Source organism: Erythrolamprus reginae, chromosome 1 (genome assembly GCF_031021105.1).
Source record: "Erythrolamprus reginae isolate rEryReg1 chromosome 1, rEryReg1.hap1, whole genome shotgun sequence".
NCBI classification, from domain to species: Eukaryota; Metazoa; Chordata; class Lepidosauria; order Squamata; family Dipsadidae; genus Erythrolamprus; species Erythrolamprus reginae.
This window is the reverse complement of record NC_091950.1, coordinates 148948141-148970083: the sequence shown is the minus strand read 5'-3', so window position 1 is coordinate 148970083 and position 21943 is coordinate 148948141. Positions and strand designations below refer to the sequence as shown.

At 42.3% G+C, this 21943-nt stretch overlaps 1 protein-coding gene across 2 annotated transcripts in view; it reads left to right on the top strand.

Annotated features, from left to right (window-relative positions):
* The window catches only part of NHEJ1 (non-homologous end joining factor 1), a 131287-nt gene extending 112566 nt beyond the window's left edge, over positions 1 to 18721 (top strand). For both annotated transcript variants that reach the window (XM_070729563.1, XM_070729573.1), the window contains exons 6-8: positions 15239 to 15356; positions 16482 to 16612; positions 18317 to 18721. In XM_070729563.1, the coding sequence (XP_070585664.1) occupies positions 15239 to 15356; positions 16482 to 16612; positions 18317 to 18397 (330 nt within the window). In that variant the 3' untranslated portion in view covers positions 18398 to 18721. The remainder of the gene's footprint in view (positions 1 to 15238; positions 15357 to 16481; positions 16613 to 18316) is intronic.
* The last annotated feature ends 3222 nt before the right edge of the window (positions 18722 to 21943 follow it).

Below are 21943 nucleotides of genomic sequence, written 5' to 3'. Positions count from 1 at the left end.
CAGTTTCTCTACATAGCTCAAGATTTTTCTTATTTCATGGGCAAAAAAAAAGGTGGTGGGTTATTTCAGCAGAATTTAGTTAAAGTGAAGCACTGGAACACGAGGAGGAAGAAGAGTCTTCTCCAGGGTTCTAGGGCACTTTATTGTCCCAGAGTAGTAATAGGAAATCTTTAGGCTGAGTGCCTCTTGTTGTTTCAAAGCCTCGACGGTCCCACAATCCCTCCAGTTCACTCCCTCTGGCTTGGCAGGGATGCTACCCATCCTGGGTCTTGGGTCCCACCCTTCTGAGCCACGAACCAGTACTCGGGCCCCCTGCTTCCCTTCCTCCCCCCCCCCCGGCACTCCCCTGGCCACAGAGTGATTTATTAAGCAGGCCCCTCCTCAATGGAACATGTGCTGAGGTTGCCCACGGGAATGTGGGCAGATCTGACAGTCGCACCGCCACAGCCCAGGCTGTAATTTCAAAGCCTGCCCTAATCAGTTAAAAATATATTAAAAAATGGGAATGCGTCTTTTGCCAGGGAAAATATTTGTAACCACTTGGCAGGCCCTGGTGTGATAATGAAAGGGTCCGGCCTTACCCCTGGGGAATGACCGATTTAGAGATTGCACTCACTTAGGGACTTGGTCCCTGGACTTGGCACTGTTTCCCAATATGTTCTCCTTTTCCACTTCCAAATACAGATCCAGCCTTCCCAAATCACTGTCCAGTGTTGTTGGCTGCCCATTAAACTATACAGAGGTAGAGGAGAATTGGGGTTTTTTGTCTTGGGTAATAGCATCCTAAGCCTTTCTAGACAGCAGGCCATGTATAGCCATAGCCTTGTTAAGTTCACATGGAACTGGTAATAAAACTGTTTTCTGACCATACTGATCTTAATGAGAAATCATGCAAAAACTGTGAGGAAACTCCTGTTACCTGGACCATAGTTTTAAGCTATAGGTCTTATCAAAAGGATATCCATATTTGCTTCCTTCAAAGGCCACTTCTTTCTTTCAACCGGTCTGCCTAGCAGACCAACCCATGGTCAACTAAGATGCAAACATAGATATAATCACCTTTCTTTAATCTTGCCTTCTAGTCAACAAAGTGATCTCTTTATTTCTAAATATTCCTTCCTGGGCAGATAAATGCCATTAATCTAGTTTCTAGCACAATACATTAACTTTTCTATGTAGGATGTGGTCCCTCCTAGATCATTTCCTGCAAAGTAAATGCATATTATCCGGTAGTCATTGTTGGCCTATCGTCATGTTCAAATTAGGACTTGGATTTCTGAGGGAAATGAAGTTTGATGTTCATATGACCCTGTTCATGGTGCACTCCAATTATCTCTAGGCTGAAATCTAGCAGAACATGTTACTATTGTGTTAATGAGAGCTATTTTTAGGTTTTTTTTGTTTAAACGGATAGCAAATAGCTTGCTTAAATGTCGGTCCAAAACATTAAAAAATTACCATTTTGCCCAAAATATAAACATTCTTAACACCAGCTGTAGGTGGAAATTGTGTAGTCTAATACAGTGTTTTTCAACCAGTGTGCCGCGAGACATGGTCAGGTGTGCCGCGAAGCTCAGAGAAAGAAAACAAGAGAGAGAGAAAGAAAGAGAGAGAAAGAGAAAGCAAGCAAGAGAGAAAGAAAACAAGAAAGCAAGCAAGAGAAAGCAAGCAAGAGAGAGAAAGAGAACGAGAAAGAAAGCAAGAGAGGGCAAGAGAGAGAAAGCAAGCAAGCAAGAGAGAGAGAAAGAAGGTGGGAGAGGGAAAGACCTAGAGGGAGGTAGGGAGGGAGAGAGAAAGAGAGCAAAAAAGAGGAAAGAAGGAAGAGAGAAAGAGAGATGGAGAGAGAAAAAGAGGCAGGGAGAGAAAGAGGGAGAAATAGAGAGAAAGGGAGGAAGAGAATTTTTGTCCAATCTTTTTTTAGCCCCCCCCCACTCAATGTGCCCCATGGTTTTGTAAATGTAAAAAATGTGCCGCCGCTCAAAAAAGCTTGAAAATCACTGGTCTAATAGACTTGAATTTTTCAAGTATTATTACATAAAAGTAAAGCGTCTTTTGTGACATCATGGACACATCCACATAGCTTTCTTGGCAATTGTACAGAAGTGATTTGCCATTATTATCTTTTCTTTGGTTTGTTTTTACTTTCCATTCTAGCCTACAATCTTAAAAGCAACTAGGTGGTCTCCCATTCAAGAACTAACCAGGTCTGGCTCTTCCCAAAGCATTTGCCACTAGTGCATTTCTACCATAATGCATGGTGTAGGACAGTGTTTTTCAACCTTTTTTCTTCAGGGGAACCCTTTGGTGTTGTTAGATTTCCGGCGGAACCTGTACTGTATTCTGGTACTGTTTATGTCCCTTCAAGGCGAGCCCCCATTTTTTTTTTAAATCTAAAAAACATCAGGCGATTGCTCAATAACGTCAGCTTCATCTAACTTTCGTTTTTTAATAAATCGGTCCATGTTAGCAGTAAATCTGTATAGTCTGGAGGACAGAAGGGAAAGGGGGGACCTGATCAAAACATTTAAATATGTTAAAGGGTTAAATAAGGTCCAGGAGGGAAGGGTTTTTAATAGGAAAGTGAACACGAGAACAAGGGGACACAATCTGAGGTTAGTTGGGGGAAAGATCAGAAGCAATGTGAGAAAATATTATTTTACTGAAAGAGTAGTAAATGCTTGGAACAAACGTCCAGCAGACGTGGTTGGTAAATCCACAGTGACTGAATTTAAACATGCCTTGGAAAAACATATATCCATCCTAAGATAAAATACAGAAAATAGTATAAGGGCAGACTAGATGGACCATGAGGTCTTTTTCTGCCATCAATCTATGTTTCTAAGCATCCCTGAAAAAGAGCCTTCTTGGTGGTGGCCCCTTCTTTATGGAACATCATCGCCCCAGGAATAGAATTCCCCCTCACCTTGTTGCTTTTCCAAAAGGCCCTTAAGACATGATTTTGTCAGCTCGTTTGGGGACCTTGAATAGAGATGGAACCAATCAAGTAGGGCTAGGCCAGAGCCCGGGTGCCCTCCATTTGATACTTCCTTCTAAATTAATTTCCAGATTCCCTTAACCTTCTCATAGAAGTCATTAATGCCAGAACATCCATTTGATAGATGGTGAACCAAGGAAGAAGCTCAAGCTTGCAGATGAAATACAAGGCAATAGTTTTTCAAGTAGCATATATTGCAGGGGTAGGCAATTAATTTCCCCAAGGGGCCATATGAAAAACTAGAACTGTGGTGGGAGGCCATCACCACTGATGGCCAACACTGACGTCCCACCCTCTGCCACCCTCTGCCGGCCACATCTCCCCCCTCCCACTCAATCAAAGCAGTCTGCTATTGGATTGCAACAGACTGTGGATTGGATGTGGCTCATGGGCCATACAATGCTGATGTCTGATATATTGGTTACATCCTATCTCAGCTATTTGTGTATGTCCACTTGTTTTAATTTCCAAAAGTTACTTCCTTTGGTTGAGCATTGGTGTGGTATAAAGCAGGGGTCTCCAACCTTGGCAACTTTAAGACTTGTGGGCTTCAACTTCCAGAATTGTCAACTGCCTGAAGTTGAGTCTTAATGCAACATGCATTGCACACTATAAAATTCATTGGAAATTCCCCCTAGGCAAGCGGACATATCACCCTTCCCAAACACTGATTCCCAGCCAGAATTGTCCATGATAGCTGTGGATCCGGAGAGTTTTACTCCAACAAATCTGAAGGGTTACAAGCATAAATTAACATTTATGTAGATACTCTTAGAAATATAGAAGACTGATGGCAGAAAAAGACCTCATGGTCCATCTAGTCTGCCCTTATACTATTTCCTGTATTTTATCTTACAATGGATATATGTTTATCCCAGGCATGTTTAAATTCAGTTACTGTGGATTTACCAACCACGTCTGCTGGAAGTTTGTTCCAAGGATCTACTACTCTTTCAGTAAAATAATATTTTCTCACGTTGCCTTTGATCTTTCCCCCAACTAACTTCAGATTGTGTCCCCTTGTTCTTGTATTCACTTTCCTATTAAAAACACTTCTCTCCTGGACCTTATTTAACCCTTTGACATATTTAAATGTTTCGATCATGTTATTATTATTATGTCCCCCCTTTTCCTTCTGTACTCCAGACTATACAGATTGAGTTCATTAAGTCTTTCCTCATAGGTTTTATGCTTAAGACCTTCCACCATTCTTGTAGCCTGTCTTTGGACAATATCTTTTTGTAGGTGAGGTCTCCAGAACTGAACACAGTACTCCAAATGTGGTCTCACCAGCGCTCTGTATAAGGGGATCACAATCTCCCTCTTATACAGATTGAGTTCATTAAGTCTTTCCTGATAGGTTTTATGCTTAAGACCTTCCACCATTCTTGTAGCCTGTCTTTGGTCAATATCTTTTTGTAGGTGAGGTCTCCAGAACTGAACACAGTACTCCAAATGTGGTCTCACCAGCGCTCTGTATAAGGGGATCACAATCTCCCTCTTCCTGCTTAAGAGGTGAAATAAAGATGGAATGTTCTGTAATTATTTCCTGCTTTCTTTAACCCAGCAGTTTGCTGGCTGAGGAATTTTGGGAGTTGAAGTCCACAAGTCTTAAAGGAGATCCCTGGTATAAAGGACATTGTCTTGGTGTAGCTGAAGATAATATCCAAAACGTAACCATTTTTTATCAACGGTTGCTAACAGATTTTGTATCTTTTTTAAAAAAATGTTTGACATGGAACATTTTTAAATGATGTTCCTTCATCCTTCATTGTTTTGTTTACTGTATGTGTCCATGACCAGTTCAGAATCTAAGTAACCTGGACCCAATGTTATTTCCTCATTGCAGCCTTGTTACAAATCTGTTTATCGAGGTAAATACTGTTATTCTGCCAAAAATCGTCTAGCTCAGAAAGGAAAATTTAAAACCAAAACAAGACCACTCGAATGACCTACAAGCCCTTTTTAAGAACGTAAATATACGGAATTTTTTTTAAAACAATGTCGTTTGGCGGGACCCAGGGGAAGAGCCTTCTCTGTGGCGGCCCCAGCCCTCTGGAACCAGCTCCCCCCAGAGATTAGAATTGCCCCCACCCTCCTCGCCTTTCGTAAACTCCTTATAACCCACCTCTGCCGTCAGGCATGGGGGAACTCAGATATTCCGTCCCCCTAGGCCTTACAATTTATGCATGGTATGTTTGCGTGTATGTTTGGTTTTATAATAAGGGTTTTTTTAGTTGTTTTAGTATTGGATTGTTACATGTTGTTTTTATCATTGTAGTTAGCCGCCCCAAGTCTACGGAGAGGGGCGGCATACAAATCCAATAAAAATAATAAAAATAATAATAATAATATAATAATAATAATAACAACAACAACAATAATAATAATAACAATAATAATAATAACAATAATAAAAATAAAAATAAAGGGTGGTTTCATTGCCCTCTAACACTTTCCATAACATAGAAAATCCAGAGAGAACAAGCAAAACCAATCTTGCATCTCATGGAGGATATAGATGGGAATGGAGAGAAGAGGAAGAATTTACCTATGCTCAATTTGGGATAAGGACTGTGACGTTTTTCGCTTCACTCTCAGCAATCTGCAGTTCAACCATTAGCTAAGAAACCCTGTTTAACCCTGATCTTGTCCTTGCTTAAGCTTGTACCAACGTTTGCCACTGCTTAAATTTTTACCAAAAATGTGGCTCAGAAGCAAGACATAATCTGAACCAAGGCTTAGTTTTAGAGATTGTATTTAAATGTTAGGATGAGCCCAAAAGCTTGTGATGAAGGGTGGACATTTTTCCACGTGCCCTACATCCCTTCCTAGTTTCAAGTGCATCTAGGGGGGATTGGCAGGACATTCAGGTTACAGATTATGTTCCCTGAGGCCTAATCTGTCTCCATTCAGGAACTGACTAGTGATAATTTTGAACTGATAGAAACCCAAAATTGTGCACCAGTTCTTCTTTCTTCCAAACAGAGTTGACCGATCAAGCTTTGACCACAGATTCTTTATCTTTGTTTGTCTGTCTTCTCCTTTAGTTTAGTCTCCTTTTGTCTGACCACATTACGTCTAGAATCTAGTTTTGTTTTGTTTTTATCTCTTGAAGGGAACAGAGACTGATCAGGACCTTTGCTCATCTTTGCCCGGGTACCCACTGTGCTCTTAGCTGGTGTACTGAAATGTCCTCCTCCTCCTCACGTCAGCCTTGAACTGCCAGGCACGCTTGGCCTTGCTGTCCTGTAGACATAACATAGGCAGAATATCCACCCCTTAACAAACACGGCTGGCATTGTCACCCTCCAGGCTTAGAAACATAGAAACATAGAAGACTGACGGCAGAAAAAGACCTCAAGATCCATTTAGTCTGCCCTTATACTATTTTCTGTATTTTATCTTAGGATGGATATATGTTTATCCCAGGCATGTTTAAATTCAGTTACTGTGGATTTACCAACCACGTCTGCTGGAAGTTTGTTCCAAGGATCTACTACTCTTTCAGTAAAATAATATTTTCTCATGTTGCTTTTGATCTTTCCCCCAACTAACTTCAGATTGTGTCCCCTTGTTCTTGTGTTCACTTTCCTATTAAAAACACTTCCCTCCTGGATCTTATTTAACCCTTTAACATATTTAAATGTTTCGATCATGTCCCCCCTTTTCCTTCTGTCCTCCAGACTATACAGATTGAGTTCATTAAGTCTTTCCTGATACGTTTTATGCTTAAGACCTTCCACCATTCTTGTAGCCCGTCTTTGGACCCGTTCAATTTTGTAGGTGAGGTCTCCAGAACTGAACACAGTATTCCAAATGTGGTCTTACCATCACTCTATATAGCGGGATCATAATCTCCCTCTTTCTGCTTGTTATACCTCTAGCTATGCAGCCAAGCATCCTACTTGCTTTCCCTACCACCTGACTGCACTGTTCACCCATTTTGAGACTGTCAGAAATCACTACCCCTAAATCCTTCTCTTCTGACGTTTTTGCTAACACGGAACTGCCAATACAATACTCAGATTGAGGATTCCTTTTCCCCAAGTGCATTATTTTACATTTGGAAACATTAAACTGCAGTTTCCATTGTTTTGACCATTTATCTAGTAAAGCTAAAACATTTACCATATTACAGACGCCTCCAGGAATATCAACCCGATTGCACACTTTAGAGTCATCGGCAAATAGGCAAACCTTCCCTACCAAACCTTCCTCTATGTCACTCCTCTATGGCTAAGATGCAAGTTCTTGGCCTGACTTCAGTCTTCTCATGCCCAGCAGCTCTGGGTGATGGAAGGACTTGTGCTCTATCCTCAGTTTCCTAATCTTCCCCCGTGATTGGTAGCTTTTCTATCTCAGCAAAGACTGATAATCAGAAATGGTCTCTCCAAAATCTTTTCTTGGCAGAGATGCAAGTAGATTTTGAGGAGGGGGCAATGGGGATTTTGAAGGGGGAAAAGGACCCGACCACATTGCATTTTTAATAATTTGGTATTAGAAATGATTAAAAATCCATTAATATAAAAACCAAACATACATACATACATACCATGCATAGAATTGTAAAGGCCTAGGGGGAAAGAGGATCTCAATTCCCCCATGCCTGGCGGCAGAGGTGGGTTTTAAGTTGTTTACGAAAGGCAAGGAGGGCGGGGGCAGTTCTAATCTCTGGGGGGAGTTGGTTCCAGAGGGCCGGGGCCGCCACAGAGAAGGCTCTTCCCCTGAGGCCCGCCAGGCGACATTGCTTAGTTGACGGGACCCGGAGAAGATCCACTGGGACCTAACTGGTCGCTGGGATTCATGCAGCAGTCCCTGAGGTAATCTGGGCCAGTGCCATGAAGGGCTTTATAGGTCATAACCAACACTTTGAATTATGACCGGAAACTGATCGGCAACCAATGCAGACTGCGGAGTGTTGGTGTAACATGGGAATATTTGGGAAAGCCCATGATTGCTCTTGCAGCTGCTTTCTGCACGATCTGAAGTTTCCGAACATTTTTCAAAGGTATTTTTCATCTCAATTGTGATTCATAAATGGGGCTGGAAACTTTGGACTAATTATTTTTTTAAAAACAAATCTACCGAGGATTATAGAGGAATCAAAAAAGATTATGGATGGACCTATGACTAAAGTTTACAGAGCTTTTTTTTTTTTAAAGATTAAAATAGGCAACATACCTGGACCAAATGGATTGCCAGGATTTTATTATTAATGTTTTGAGGATTATTCACAGCCTTTACAAAATGTACATTGAGCTCTATTTTACAGAAAAGAAGGAGGCCAAAGAGATGGAAAGAGGCTAATACAGCATTAATACCTAAAGAGGGGCAAGATTTGACTTTAACAAGAAACTAATGGCTTGTATCCTAACTATTTTTTCTGAGAGGCTGAAAATAATTTTGCAAGAATTTTCTACATTTTTTCTTCACCAAAAAGTTAATGGACAAATATTAGAAACACGGCGGACATTTTGCAACACTTGGAGCAACATAACAAAAAACAAGTCACATTGATTTTCTTAGATGAGGAGATGGCCCTTGAAAGTTTGAACTGGACTTTTCTGGTTAAAAGTTTGAAGGATATGAACTTTGGAGAGAAATTTATTAAAATTCGAAGCGTGGAACTCATTACCGGACTCAATAGTGTCAACCCCTAACCCCCAACATTTCTCCCTTAGACTATCCACGATTGACCCCTCCAGGTTCCTAAGAGGTCAGTAAGGGGCATACATAAGTGCACTGGTGTGCCTTTCGTCCCCTGTCCAATTGTCTTTCCTTTCTCTCATATATCATATATATTTTCTTCCTTTCATATATCTTCTCTTCTATTTTTACATATTATCTTTATATATATTACTTCATGTCTATTCTCTTCCATATGTATTGTATATTGGACAAATGAATAAATAAATAAAAATGATAAGCTTGATTTATATCAGGGGTGAAATGCTTCTGGTTTGCTCGTGCCTGTGAGTCATCAGAGAACCGGTCACGAAGAGAGCATGAGGCTCCGCCCACCTGTTTGGGTGCCACCATTTGGATTCCTTTACTCTGTGCTTACCCAGAATGCTTTGCGCATGTACAGAGGGCAAAAGAAGTCAAATGGCGGTGTCTGGGTGGGTAGGCGGAGCCTCACACTCCCTTCACAACCAGCTCTCTGACGACTCAAGGCCAATTACCCTCCACCTAGAAACTAACAACCTACTCTCTAACAAACGGTTTCAGAAAAAAATTATCTTGCAACCTGCAACTCAACTCCTTCACTGCCAAAACATATGGACTACACTGCCGGGCTCCGTAGTATCATCACCGAATCCCCAAAACTTTACCCTTAGACTATCCACTGTTGACCTCTCCCGATTCTTAAGAGGTCAGTAAGGGGTGTGCATAAATGCACCAGCATGCCTTCCGTCCCCTGTCCTAATGTTTCTCTTTTACTAGCATCATGTATATAAATATTGTTATATCTTTGTATACCATCAATACATACTTAACTGACTGACTGACTGAATAAATAAATAAATAAACATTCAAAAAGTAGTTCTCAAATTGCGATCACAATTCAGCCCGAAATTTCTGTTGCTAAACAAGACAGTTGTTAAGTGAATTTTGATCCATTTCAATGGCATTCCTTGCCACAGTTGTTAGGTGAATCACTTCAATTGTTAAGTTAGTAACATGGTTGTTAACTGAGTTTGTTTGTCAGAAGGTAGCAAAATATTGTCACGTGTCCCTGGGACACTACAACCATGATAACCTATGAGTCAGTTGCCAAGCATCTGAATTTTGTCATGTGACCATGCTGCAATGGTTTTAAAGTCATAAATCACTTTTTTTCAGTGCTGTTGCAGTCTGAACAAGTCAGTAAATGAACTGTTATAAATTAAAGGATTACCTGTAACAGTTAGCGGAGAGCTAACATAACAGTATGAGATACAAAAGACAACAAGACAAGAATGCCTTGCTTATTTTACTTCTTTAAATATTGAATGGAGATATAAAACAAGATGAGGAAATTACGCGAAGAACAGATTGAAAAAGAAGTTAAGGACATTTGTGGGTGTCCTGCTGCTGGCTTTGCAGGAAAATAGAAATATCAGTGGGGAAATTTTTAAAAAATTGGTACTCAATAATTACGTGAAGACATGGAATGAAATTTAAAAAGCCATGCTACAGTGGGAGAAATTGCAGTTGGGAAAAAATTACAGCTGGGAAGAATTTCTATGATAAAAGGGAATGTTTTTCCTAGAACCGTGATGGCAAACATTGTTTTGCTCGAGAGCCAAAAGGGCACGCGCATGTGCGATAGCGTACATGCGCATGCCCACACCCAGAGTGCAATGCCCTCCCCCCGTGCATACATATAAATATAATACATCTAAATCCATCTAAATTCAATTAATATATTAATATATTAATATATTAATTAATTAATTAATATATTAATATATTAATTAATTAATTAATTAATACAACCCCCAAGCTTTCCCTCCACGCATGCACACAGAGCTTACTGAAACCTCTGGACTTCCGGTAGGTCCATTGGCCCATTTTTCACCTTCCAGAGGCTGCAGAGGATTTTCTGAAGCTTGGGGAAGACCAAAAATCTTCTGGCCAGCATACACATGCACACTGGAGCTGACATAGGGCAATGCCACGTGTGCCATAAGTTCACCATTACTGTCGTAGATTTGTCTGTCTGTCTGTCTGTCTGTCTGTCTGTCTGTCTGTCTGTCTGTCTGTCTGTCTGTCTGTCTATCTATCTATCTATCTATCTATCTATCTATCAAAATCTCGCAAGAGGATGCACACACGTGTGAGATTTCAGTGTTTTTTTGCTTCTGCGTGTTTCCGCACAAAAAATCACTGAAATCTCACATGTACGTATATCCTCCCGTGAGATTTTCACCCAGAGCTGCGCATGCTTTGCCATTTTTACTACCGGTGCATAGTGTGGTCCGTACCGTTAAGGAACCCAATACTGCTATACAGTAATCCCTCGCTACTTCATGGTTCATCTTTTGTGGATTTGCTACTTCATGGGTTTTCAAAGGGGGCTTAAATCCGTTGAAAATATTAATCCATTAAAAATTCATAAAAATTTTCTACAGTACTACTGTACTCTATTAAAGAAACTGGTAGTTCCAGCTGAGAAACATTATAGAATGACTGTTTAATGCAAAAGGTGGTTTTTAAAAGCCCAAATACTCATTAAATACGTAAAAAATATTTTTCCTCTACTTCACGGAAATTCGTTTTTCATGGGCGGTCTTGGAATGCATCCCCAGCGAAAAATGAGAGATCACTGCATATTTATTTATTTAATTATTTATTTATTGGATTTGTATGCCGCCCCACTCCGAAGACTCGGGGTGGCTAACAGCAATAACAAGATAGCATACCATAATAATCCAATACTAAAAACAATTAAAAACCCATTAATATGAAAAACAAGCATACATACAGATATACCATGCATAAAATTGTAAGGGCCTAGGGGGAAAGAGTATTTCAATTCCTCCATGACTGGCAGCAGAGGTGGGTTTTAAGTAGCTTACGAAAGGCAAGGAGGGTGGGGGCAATTCTAATCTCTGGGGGGAGCTGGTTCCAGAGGGCTGGGGCCGCCACAGAGAAGGCTCTTCCCCTGGGTCCCGCCAAGCGACATTGTTTGGTTGACGGGACCCGGAGAAGACCCACTCTGTGGGACCTAACTGGTCGCTGGGATTCGTGCAGCAGAAGGCGGTCCCTGAAATAATCTGGTCCGGTGCCATGAAGGGCTTTATAGGTCATAACCAACACTTTAAATTGTGACCGGAAACTGATCGGCAACCAATGCAGACTGCGGAATGTTGGTATGTGTATAAATACTCTTCACTTCACTTCCTTCCTTCTTGGAATATCCAGAACACCTTTTTAAAAATTATCTCTGCAAGGGGAGATGAGGGGGGTGGGATCTACGTAAAGGAATTTTATCCAAGGAGAGGATTGGCATTGCAGCTGAAAACCAGAGCTCCTGCTTGACATTGCAGAAAATCCCAGGTTCGAATCCTGGACGTTTCTAATTTAAAAGATCCTAAAAGGGGTCCAGACCAGGGGAGCAGGAATGCTAAAAGTACTTTCAGATATTCAGTCCAGTTGGTCCCTCTTAAGGCTCTGGGAAAAAAGGTGGGAGTCACCATATAAGGCCAGTACATTGGTACCTCTACCTAAGAACGCCTCTACTTACGAACCTTTCTAGATAAGAACCAGGTGTTCAAGATTTTTTTGCCTCTTCTCAAGAACCATTTTCCACTTACAAACCCGAGCCTCCGAAACTGTAACCGGAAAAGATGAGAAGCCTCTGTGAGTCCTCTCTAGGAATCTCCTGGGAGGAAAGAAGGCCAGAAAAGGTGGGAAGAAGCCTCCGTGGGGCCTCTCTAGGAATCTCCTGGGAGGAAACAGGGCCAGAAAAGGCAGAGAGAAGCCTCCGTGGGGCCTCTCTAGGAATCTCCTGGGAGGAAACAGGGCCGGAAAAGGTGGGGAGAAGCCTCCACGGGGCCTCTCTAGGAATCTCCTGGGAGGAAACAGGGCCTCCACCCTCCCTGTGGTTTCCCCAATCGCACACATTATTTGCTTTTACATTGATTCCTATGGGAAAAATTGCTTCTCCTTACAAACTTTTCTACTTAGGAACCTGGTCACAAAATGAATTAAGTTCATAAGTAGAGGTACCACTGTATATGATTCAACTCTCGCTTCCCACTCCATCCTGCTAGGCTGTCCTCTGTAGTATTGGCCAGGAGCCTTGTGCCACTTCGGCAGGCTGCAGTGGTGGTGGGGGGGAGTGGGTGACTGGCAAAGCTTTGGACTCTGGCCTTGAGCGCCTCAGTGCTCGCAGAGGAACCGGCCTGTTATCTGTTACACTTTGTTCTCCTGCCTGTTTGGGTGTGGAGCAGCTGCAGCACACGGGGGCATTATCTCTGGAAACCTTTGAAACATGGGCAGGCAGCAGGATTCTGGGTTCCCCCTATCCAGGATGGTGGGGGTGGAGTGAATCTTGGTCCTTGGTCCTTATGCCTGGACACAGCAGAGTACCTGTTCTCGCTCTTCTACGGAAAAACAGTTTCTTAGCATTTATTGGTTGAGAGCTGTGTGTATGTGTGCGCACACACACACACACACAAACCCCTGCAACACTTAGAACACAATAACATCATGAGAACTTTATTTTATGAAGTAGATTATATATTATGAATAGTTTCTTATATATATATGTGTGTGTGTTTTCGTAGATTTTCACGGGAATATGTATGTAGATTGTTCTGAGTTCGGGTTTTGCCCCGTGTAATATTTTGCATGTCTATGCGACGTTTCAGTGAAATCACATTCACCATCATCGGGCTGAAGTTGTAAGCTTCGTGCTGCTGTAGATATAGTTTGTTTGCAACTGCCATTCGTTCCTTATAAATAGTGGTGGGGTGGAGATTTGGTTTGAATGTAGCAAGTAGATTGGGTGGCTATGTTTTAGTGATTTGATTGGTTGGTGGAATCACATTTAGTTGAAGGATTGACATGGTGATGATTATGATATGTTTTTAGGGCTGGTTTCCAAATTTCTGGTAGGTGGGACGTGTCATCACGTACATACATACATACATATATTTATTTGAGTTGAAAGGGACCTTAATATTAAAATTTAAATAAAAGAGATTTTATTATTCTTTGCATTCATGTAATGTAACTTTTTATAGTAAGATGCAAAGAAAGAACTTTTATTTAGATTTTTAAGGATTGTCAATGTTGTATAAAATTAATAGAAACATTTAGACGAGGAGAGATAAGAGCCTCCATTAAGGAGTAATAAGAAAAGTTTATACTGTATATGATGGATTTTAAGCATTGTTGTTGTGTTTATAGCTATATATTGTTTTACTTTATGGTGGAGAAAATACAAAAAATCTTATACCAGGAAAAAAAATTGAATAATAGATTTGGAAGAGACCTTGGAGGTCTTCTAGTCTAACCCCCCACTTAGGCAGGAAACCCTGCACCACTTCAAACAAATGGTTATCCCAAATCTTCTTAAAAACTTCCAGTGTTGGAACATTCACAGCTTCTAGTGGAAACTTTTTCCATTGATTAATTGTTCTAACTGTCAGAAAATTTCTCCTTAGTTCTAAGTTGCTTCTCTCCTTGATTAGTTTCCACCCATTGCTTCTTGCTCTACCCTTGGGTGCTTTGGGGAGGAGTACTGTTAAAAAAAATAAGCTATTGTACACTGCAGTGTTGTGTGTTCATTCTCTGTTTTTCTACTTTGACTGGCAACCTCCTCTTCAAAGATTGCCTGCCCCAAAGGCTAATACAGTGACACCTTGTCTTACAAACTTAATTGGTTCCAGGACAAGGTTCTTAAGGTGAAAAGTTTGTAAGACGAAACAATGTTTCCCATAGGAATCAATGGAAAAGCGATTAATGCGTGCAAGCCCAAAATTCATCCCTTTTGCCAGCCGAAGCGCCCATTTTTGCACTGCTGGGATTCCCCTGAGGCTCCCCTCCATGGGAAACCCTACCTCCGGACTTCTGTGTTTTTGCGATGCTGCATGGGAATCCCAGCAGGGGAATCCCAGCATCGCAAAAATAAGTGCTTAGCTGGCAACGGTAGTCCGGAGGTGGGGTTTCCCAGCGAAGGGAGCATCAGTGAAATTGCAGCAGCACAAAACCTCGGAAGTCCAGAGGTGGGGTTTCCCATGGAGGGGGGCCTCAGGGGAATCCCAGCAGCGCAAAAACGGGTGCTTCGCTGGCAACGGAAGTCCGGAGGCGGGGCATCCCGACAGCGGTGGTGGGTTCGTAAGGTGAAAATAGTTTGTAAGAAGAGGCAAAAAAATATTAAACCCCGGGTTTGTATCTCGAAAAGTTTGTATGACGAGGTGTTTGTAAGACGAGGTATCACTGTAATTCCCTTCCCTGGGTACCAAAGTTCCTTGTAAGTGAAAAATAACAGGGAACTCATTGCGTGCGGAGTACAGATGTTCCATGGAATTAGGGCCTGTACCTGAACTTGATGCTTACGTACAGTATTGTGAAATCACTCCTGAATTGCCTTTCTTATTATAGAAACTGGTACTATAAAAATGCCAGCAACGTTTCAGCAAGCACTTTCTTTTGTTTAAGGTAAAATGGTAGCGTGCTTATTTCCTGTGTTCTATAATCCCATATGTGGTCTTCACCCTGCACGCTATCTCCTCTTTTGTTTTTCAGACTTTGCCCCAAGCCTGCTGCCTGGGAGATGGACGCTTGTTCACTTCTAACCTAAAATCTCTCTATGTGGCAGTGACCCAACAACAAGCCAGAACTGCTTGTAAACGGCACCGGGCAGGTGAGTGGATCAGGTGTAGGGAGAGTGTGTCTGCTCTGCCATCATCCCTTTAGAAGGCAAGACTATTTATCTCAAATGACGAGAAGTGAATTAATTCAGTTGATTTTGTGCTAACAGAGTCACCTTTCAAGAGAACCAAACAACCTTTGATGCTCCTAGTTTTCTCCTTTCTGTATTCCCTTACCATTTCTTCATGCAATTTCTGTGTATAGTAGCTGTCCTCTGCACCTTCTCTAGTGTTTCAGTGTCTTTTTTTGTAGTGTGGTGACCAGAAGTTAGTGATAAACCTGGATTAAGGAGTTATATAAGTGTTCCCTTTATTTATTTATTTTGACAAGTGTACATTCTTGATACCTGGTTATAATTCCTATAGTCTTCATACTTTAACCAATGTCCAGTGATGGCTAACCTTTTCCAGACCAAGTGTCCAAAGTGCACCCAAACACATGTGAATGTATGCACACATGCCCAAACCCCCAAAATGCAATGCGCATGCAGCCCCCCAAGGCACCTCATGCATATGCATGCAACCCTGCATGTGCCCCCACATGCGCTCTGCGCATGCGCATGGGAGCCCTCACATGTGTCCTGCCCCCCATACATTCACAGCAGAGACATAAAGACCATCTGGCCAGCGGGAGACACACACACATGTAAGGCAGAGCAGAACTGGAGCAACGGCTCATGTGCCCACAGAGAGGGAACTGCGTGCCAACTTTGATGCATGTGCCATAGGTTCGTCATTACGGCATTAGTCTACCTGGCAACTAAACAATGTCGTTTGGTGGGTCCCAGGGGAAGAGCCTTCTCTGCGGCGGCCCCGACCCTCTGGAACCAACTCACCCCGGAGATTAGAACTGCCCCCACCCTCCCTGTCTTTCGCAAACTACTCAAGACTCACTTATGCCGCCAGGCATGGGGGAGTTGAGATATTCCTTCCTCCTAGGTCATTACAAGTTATGCATGGTATGTTTGTGTGTATGTTTGGTTTTATAATAAGGGTTTTTAGTTGTTACATGCTGTTTTTATCATTGTTGTTAGCCGCCCCGAGTCTACGGAGAGGGGCGGCATACAAATCGAATAAAGAAATAAATAACTCCATGTGTTATCTTCTTCCTGTGACAGAATCGGAAGACTCTGGGTCCCTTAACCCCACTACTTCTCAGGACCCTACAGAAGAGCCAGTAGATTTTCCAGAGGCAGAAGAAGAGACGGAGACCCAATTGGCAACCACACAGGATGTGGAAGAAGCAACAGTGAGTCCATGACCATTAGATATATATGGGAAGAGGGTCTTCAAAGGGTTTGTTGTAACTTGGGAGAACCATAGTTTCTCTTTCCATGATGAGGTCAACTCTGCTTCTTAATCCTCTTGAAGATCTCTCTTATTTTATTCAATTTTTTTTTCAATGCGGCCCTTCTCCTTAGACTCAGGGCGGCTTACAACATGTTAGCAATAGCCCTTTTTAACAGAGCCAGCATATTGCCCCCACAATCCAGGTCTTCATTTTACCCACCTCGGAAGGATGGAAGGCTGAGTCAACCGTGAGCCGGTGATGAAATTTGAACCACTGACCTTCAGATCTACCAGTCAGCTTTAGTGGCCTGCAGTACTGCACTCTTCCTGCTGTGCCACCTCGGCTGCCTTGAAAGAATTAATAGTAAATTAGTAGTAAACTCTTCTAGTGCTTATTTATGTGAAGTTCAATGATGGTCAGCAACAACCTGTAGGTCAGTGATGGTGAACCTTTTTTTCCGCTTGGGTGCTGAAATAGTGCACGCGAGTGCTATCACACACGTATGCATGCCCACCCCATATTCAATGCCCCCCTAGCGCCCACGCACCCCTATTTCCTGACTTCTGGTAGACATGGTAGGCCCATTTTTCACCCTCCCCAGGCTCCATAGACTTTCTCTGCCCTCCTGGAGGCCCTTCAGAGGCCGAAAATGCCCTCCCAGAACCTCCATGTGTGCCAACAATTAGCTGGTGGGCGCCTACATGAACGCTGGAGCTGAGCACGTCCCAGCAGATATGGCTCCGTTTGCCACCAATAGCACGTGTGCCATCACACCACTAGATTCTCTAACCCTATGGAGGCATCTTTGTGTCTGAAATGTGTGGGTGCCATTTTTATTTTCTAACTCGTCTTACCTACTACCACGGCTTGGTGTTAAGTGCTGTTCACATTCTGGAGAGAAACGACACATTCGGTGCAGGGGTGGGTTCCTTACTTTCGCCACCGGTTCGCATCGCAAAGTTTCGCACACGCGCACACTCATTCAATTGTCCCCTTGTGCAATTTTGCTTCCGCGCATATTCTGTGATCAGCTCTTCAGCCTGAAATACGGCTGAGGAGCTGATCAGCTGTGTTTCAGGCAAAGAAATAAAGGTCAGTATTAACCTGGGGACAGCCGGGAGGGCTCTTATGAGCCTTGGTGGCGCAGTGGTTAGAGTGCAGTACTGCAAGCTGCTTCTGCTGACTGTAGTTCACCAGTTCAAATCTCACCAGGCTCAAGGTTGACTCAGCCTTCCATCCTTTTGAGGTGGGTAAAATGAGGACCCAGATTGTTGGGGGCAAAACGCTGACTCTGTAAACCACTTAGAGAGGACTGTGAAGCGGTATATAAGTCAAAGTGCTATTTTTCAAGCAGTGGAAAAGGAGAAGCCATTCAAACACGGAAACATTCGCCAAAAATTCCCCAAAAAAGATGGCAGCACCCATGGACCAGCACGGACCAAACCTGATCCGTGACACCATTCTCAGGTCACCAGCAGGTCGCTAATGTTTCGGGTGATTTGGACCAAACCGGGAGAAACCCACCCCTGATTCTGTGTCTCAGTTGTGGAAGTCAGAGTAAAATGATGAAATCTTATATGGCTACATTTGGTTGATTTTACTCCTGTTTATTTGCATTGCCTGGTTGATTGACTAATTTAATCATTGCCTCTTCTTCCCCAGGTCCCATCTTCCGAAGTCCAGAAAGCACAAATGCCTGTTGTCAAGACTAAAAGGAAGAAGGCAAAAGGACTCTTTGGCTGATGCAACCGATCATTTTACAAAGACTTTATAAAGTGCTGATGCAGTTTTTGAACCTCACTTTGTCTTCCTGGAACACCTAGAAAAAAACCTGGACTTCGTATTGAAACTCACAATTGTATTCCTCCACTGCTTTTGCCATGTTAAACATGATGGTTGGGAATATGGTCCCTCTCTACCGGAACGATCTAATTTTTTAATCCCTGCTTATTCTTTCCTGCTGACCCAGAAGCTTAGAAACGATGGATTATTAGGTAGAAGGAAAGAAGCAGAATTGCACCCTGTATTTGGGATTTATTAAAGTGTGAATAAAGTGCTTGGCTATAAGTTGAGTACTCGGTGCAGTGATTTCCATATACAGCGGTACCTCTACTTGGAACTAACTCCCTCCAGAGATTCATACTGCCCTCATCCTCCCTGTCTTCCGCAAGCGTTTGAAGACCCATCTTTGCCGGCAGGCATGAGGGGCCGTGAGCAGTGAAGGGCTACCAAAAATTTTACTACCACACCGTGGGTGTGGTTTATGCAGGACATCCTGCATTTTCTTTCAACATCTTTCAGTACAAATTGAGTGCTCTGGGGTGGAGCTCCATTTTCACTAGTCCACTGTGTACCCCCCCCCCTATCCGGGCAGTAGCCCACTCCTGGCCATGAGTGTTAAGAACTAACTCCGGCCGATGTTATGAATGGCTAATCCAACTGGAAGAATGTGGATGATTTGTTTTTATTAGAAAAATTAGGTTTTAGAATTTTAGTTATTTAATATTAGATTTCTTACACACTTTGTTTTTTGGGTTATTCTTTGTCAAGTGGACCAGGTGTCCTCACAAACTCAATGGGGAAGATTCTGAAAATTGGTCCACTTGACAAAGAATGACCCCTTTGTATTTTATTTCTGTTGTAAGCCACCCTGAGTCAATTGAGAAGGGCGGCATAGAAATCTAACAAATAAATAAAATATGTCAGCTGCTCACAAAAGTGGGGAATGCGTACACATGTTTGCCCTCCTTCACAGCCCCGTTCCAAAAGGGTTGAGGCCTGGTAGTAGGCCACAGCCTGAGGGTTAGGGGCCCCTGTGCTGTTAGTTGACTAAAGTTACAGTGGCACCTCGGTTCTCGAACGCCTTGGTTTTCGTACATTTCGGATTCCGAACAAAATTTTCTGCAAAAATTTGCTTCGGTATCCAAACAAAAATTCAGATATTGAACAGAAAATTTTGTTTACTATCCAAAATGTAAGATCTGAGGGGATGAGGTGAGAGGGAATGGGAGTCGGAATCCCAACACGCCCCTCCTGGCCGCCCTCTTAACAGCCTCCCAGTCTCTACCTTGTAACTGCTCCAAGCTGCAGGAAGGGTAGGGCTGGCTGCAATACCGGCAGCTTCAGGGGGCTCCTTTCCTCAGCGTTTCAGTTTGTTACCTCCAGGCAGCTGCACCAATTTTTTCTTTCCCGGCGGCAGCGGCTCCGGCAGCTTCTCTTCGAGGAGCAGCAGCAGCATCAGGAACGTCACGTGATGAAGGGAAGCCGCCGGAGCCGCCGCCGCTGGGAAACAAAAAGTTGGTGCAGCTGCCTGGAGGTAACAAACTGAACCGCTGAGGAAAGTAGCACCCCGAAGCTGCTGGTATTGCAGCCAGCCCTACCCTTCCTTCAGCTTGGAGCAATTACAAGGTAGAGACTGGGAGGCTGTTAAGAGGGCGGCCAGGAGGGGCGTGTCGGGATTCCGACTCCCATTCCCTCTCACCCCGTCCCCTCAGATCTTTATCCCATAGGAAATAGAGGAAATACTGTAGATTTAATTGGTTCCCAGCAAGTCAAAGGGCTGGGAACCAATTAAATCCATTTTCATTATTTCCTATGGGATAAATTCGGTTCTCGACCAAATCGGTTCTCGACCACAGTTCTGGAACAGATTGTGGTCAAGAACCAAGGTACCACTGTATTTGTAAAAATAATCAAAGTGAAATACAAATACATTTTTTTAAAAATATCCAGCATCACTTTACATTTCTTTATACTGTATTGTCTGTCAATGGGGTTTTCTTAATCTTGGTAAAGAATTTCCCCCCCACTCCAATTACATATGCAAAATAAGCATAGAAACATAGGAGATTGACGGCAGAAAAAGACCTCATGGTCCATCTAGTCTGCCCTTATACTATTTCCTGTATTTTATCTTAGGATGGATATATGTTTATCCCAGGCATGTTGAAATTCAGTTGCTGTGGGCATACAAATCCAATAAATAAACAAACAAACAAACAAACAAACAAACAAATTTACCAACCACATCTGCTGGAAGTTTGTTCCAACCATCTACTACTCTTTCAGTAAAATAATATTTTCTCACGTTGCTTCTGATCTTTCCCTCAACTAACCTCAGATTGTTTCCCCTTGTTCTTGTCTTCACTTTCCTATTAAAAACACTTCCCTCCTGGTCCTTATTTAACCCTTTAACATGTTTAAATGTAAAATACTATCCATCTTGAATTACATTATAATAAATCATTTTTAAAAGTTCGGTATTCATAATCTTAATCAAATACAGGAACGGTTGCCTCTGCTTTTTCTCATGCCATACGAATATTTGTTGTTTTCATTAAAGGACCATTTGCCTGCAGCATCTTCCTGTGTTGATGCCCAGGGACCTGCTTGCTTTGACTGGGTCCCAGGGATGAGCTTCATGCTACAGTAGGTGACCTACTGGGGGTACATACTCTTGGCATCCATGTCTGATGTTCATTCATCCCTTCCAAGAATATCTACCATCACCATGATGAGGCAACATAGCAGGACTTTAGGAGGGTCAAAAGAAATGGCACACCTCTTTTGCATTTTTTTTTAAAGCGCCCATACAACACTCTCCCAAAAAAAGAAAAGGGAAACTACGTTAAAAAAATTATCACCATCAGCATGATTTAATTTAATTTATTTGACTTATATACTGCCCAATCCCATTGGACTCAGGGCAGTTTACAACAATAAAATAATACAATACAATGTTACAATCGAAGTAGAATATTAAATAGTAAAAACAATAAAAAAACCATTAAACTAATGATAAAAAACCCTAGCTAAATTAAACAATCATGCACACATAGATACCAAGCAAATCAGAGTTTGGCCATGAATAGGTATTAACATTCACTCATAGTTCAGCGGTGAATAGTTGTTAACACTCACAACAAATAATGTTGCTGCTTCCTCAGGACACTTTAGAACCTCAAGCTGACTACTTTTTATTTATTTATTTATTTATTTATTCATTTGTCCAATACACAAATACATAGGAAGAAAAATAGACATGTAGTAATATATATAAGGGTAAAGTGAACTTAGAGGAGAGGATATATGAAAGAAAGAAAATATACTGTATATGATAAGTGAGAGAAAGGAAAGACAATTGGACAGGGGACGAAAGGCACACCAGTGCACTTATGTACGCCCCTTACTGGCCTCTTAGGAACCTGGAGAGGTCAATCGGGGAGAGTCTAAGGGAGAAATGTTGGGGGTTAGGGGTTGACACAATTGAGTCCGGTAATGAGATCCACG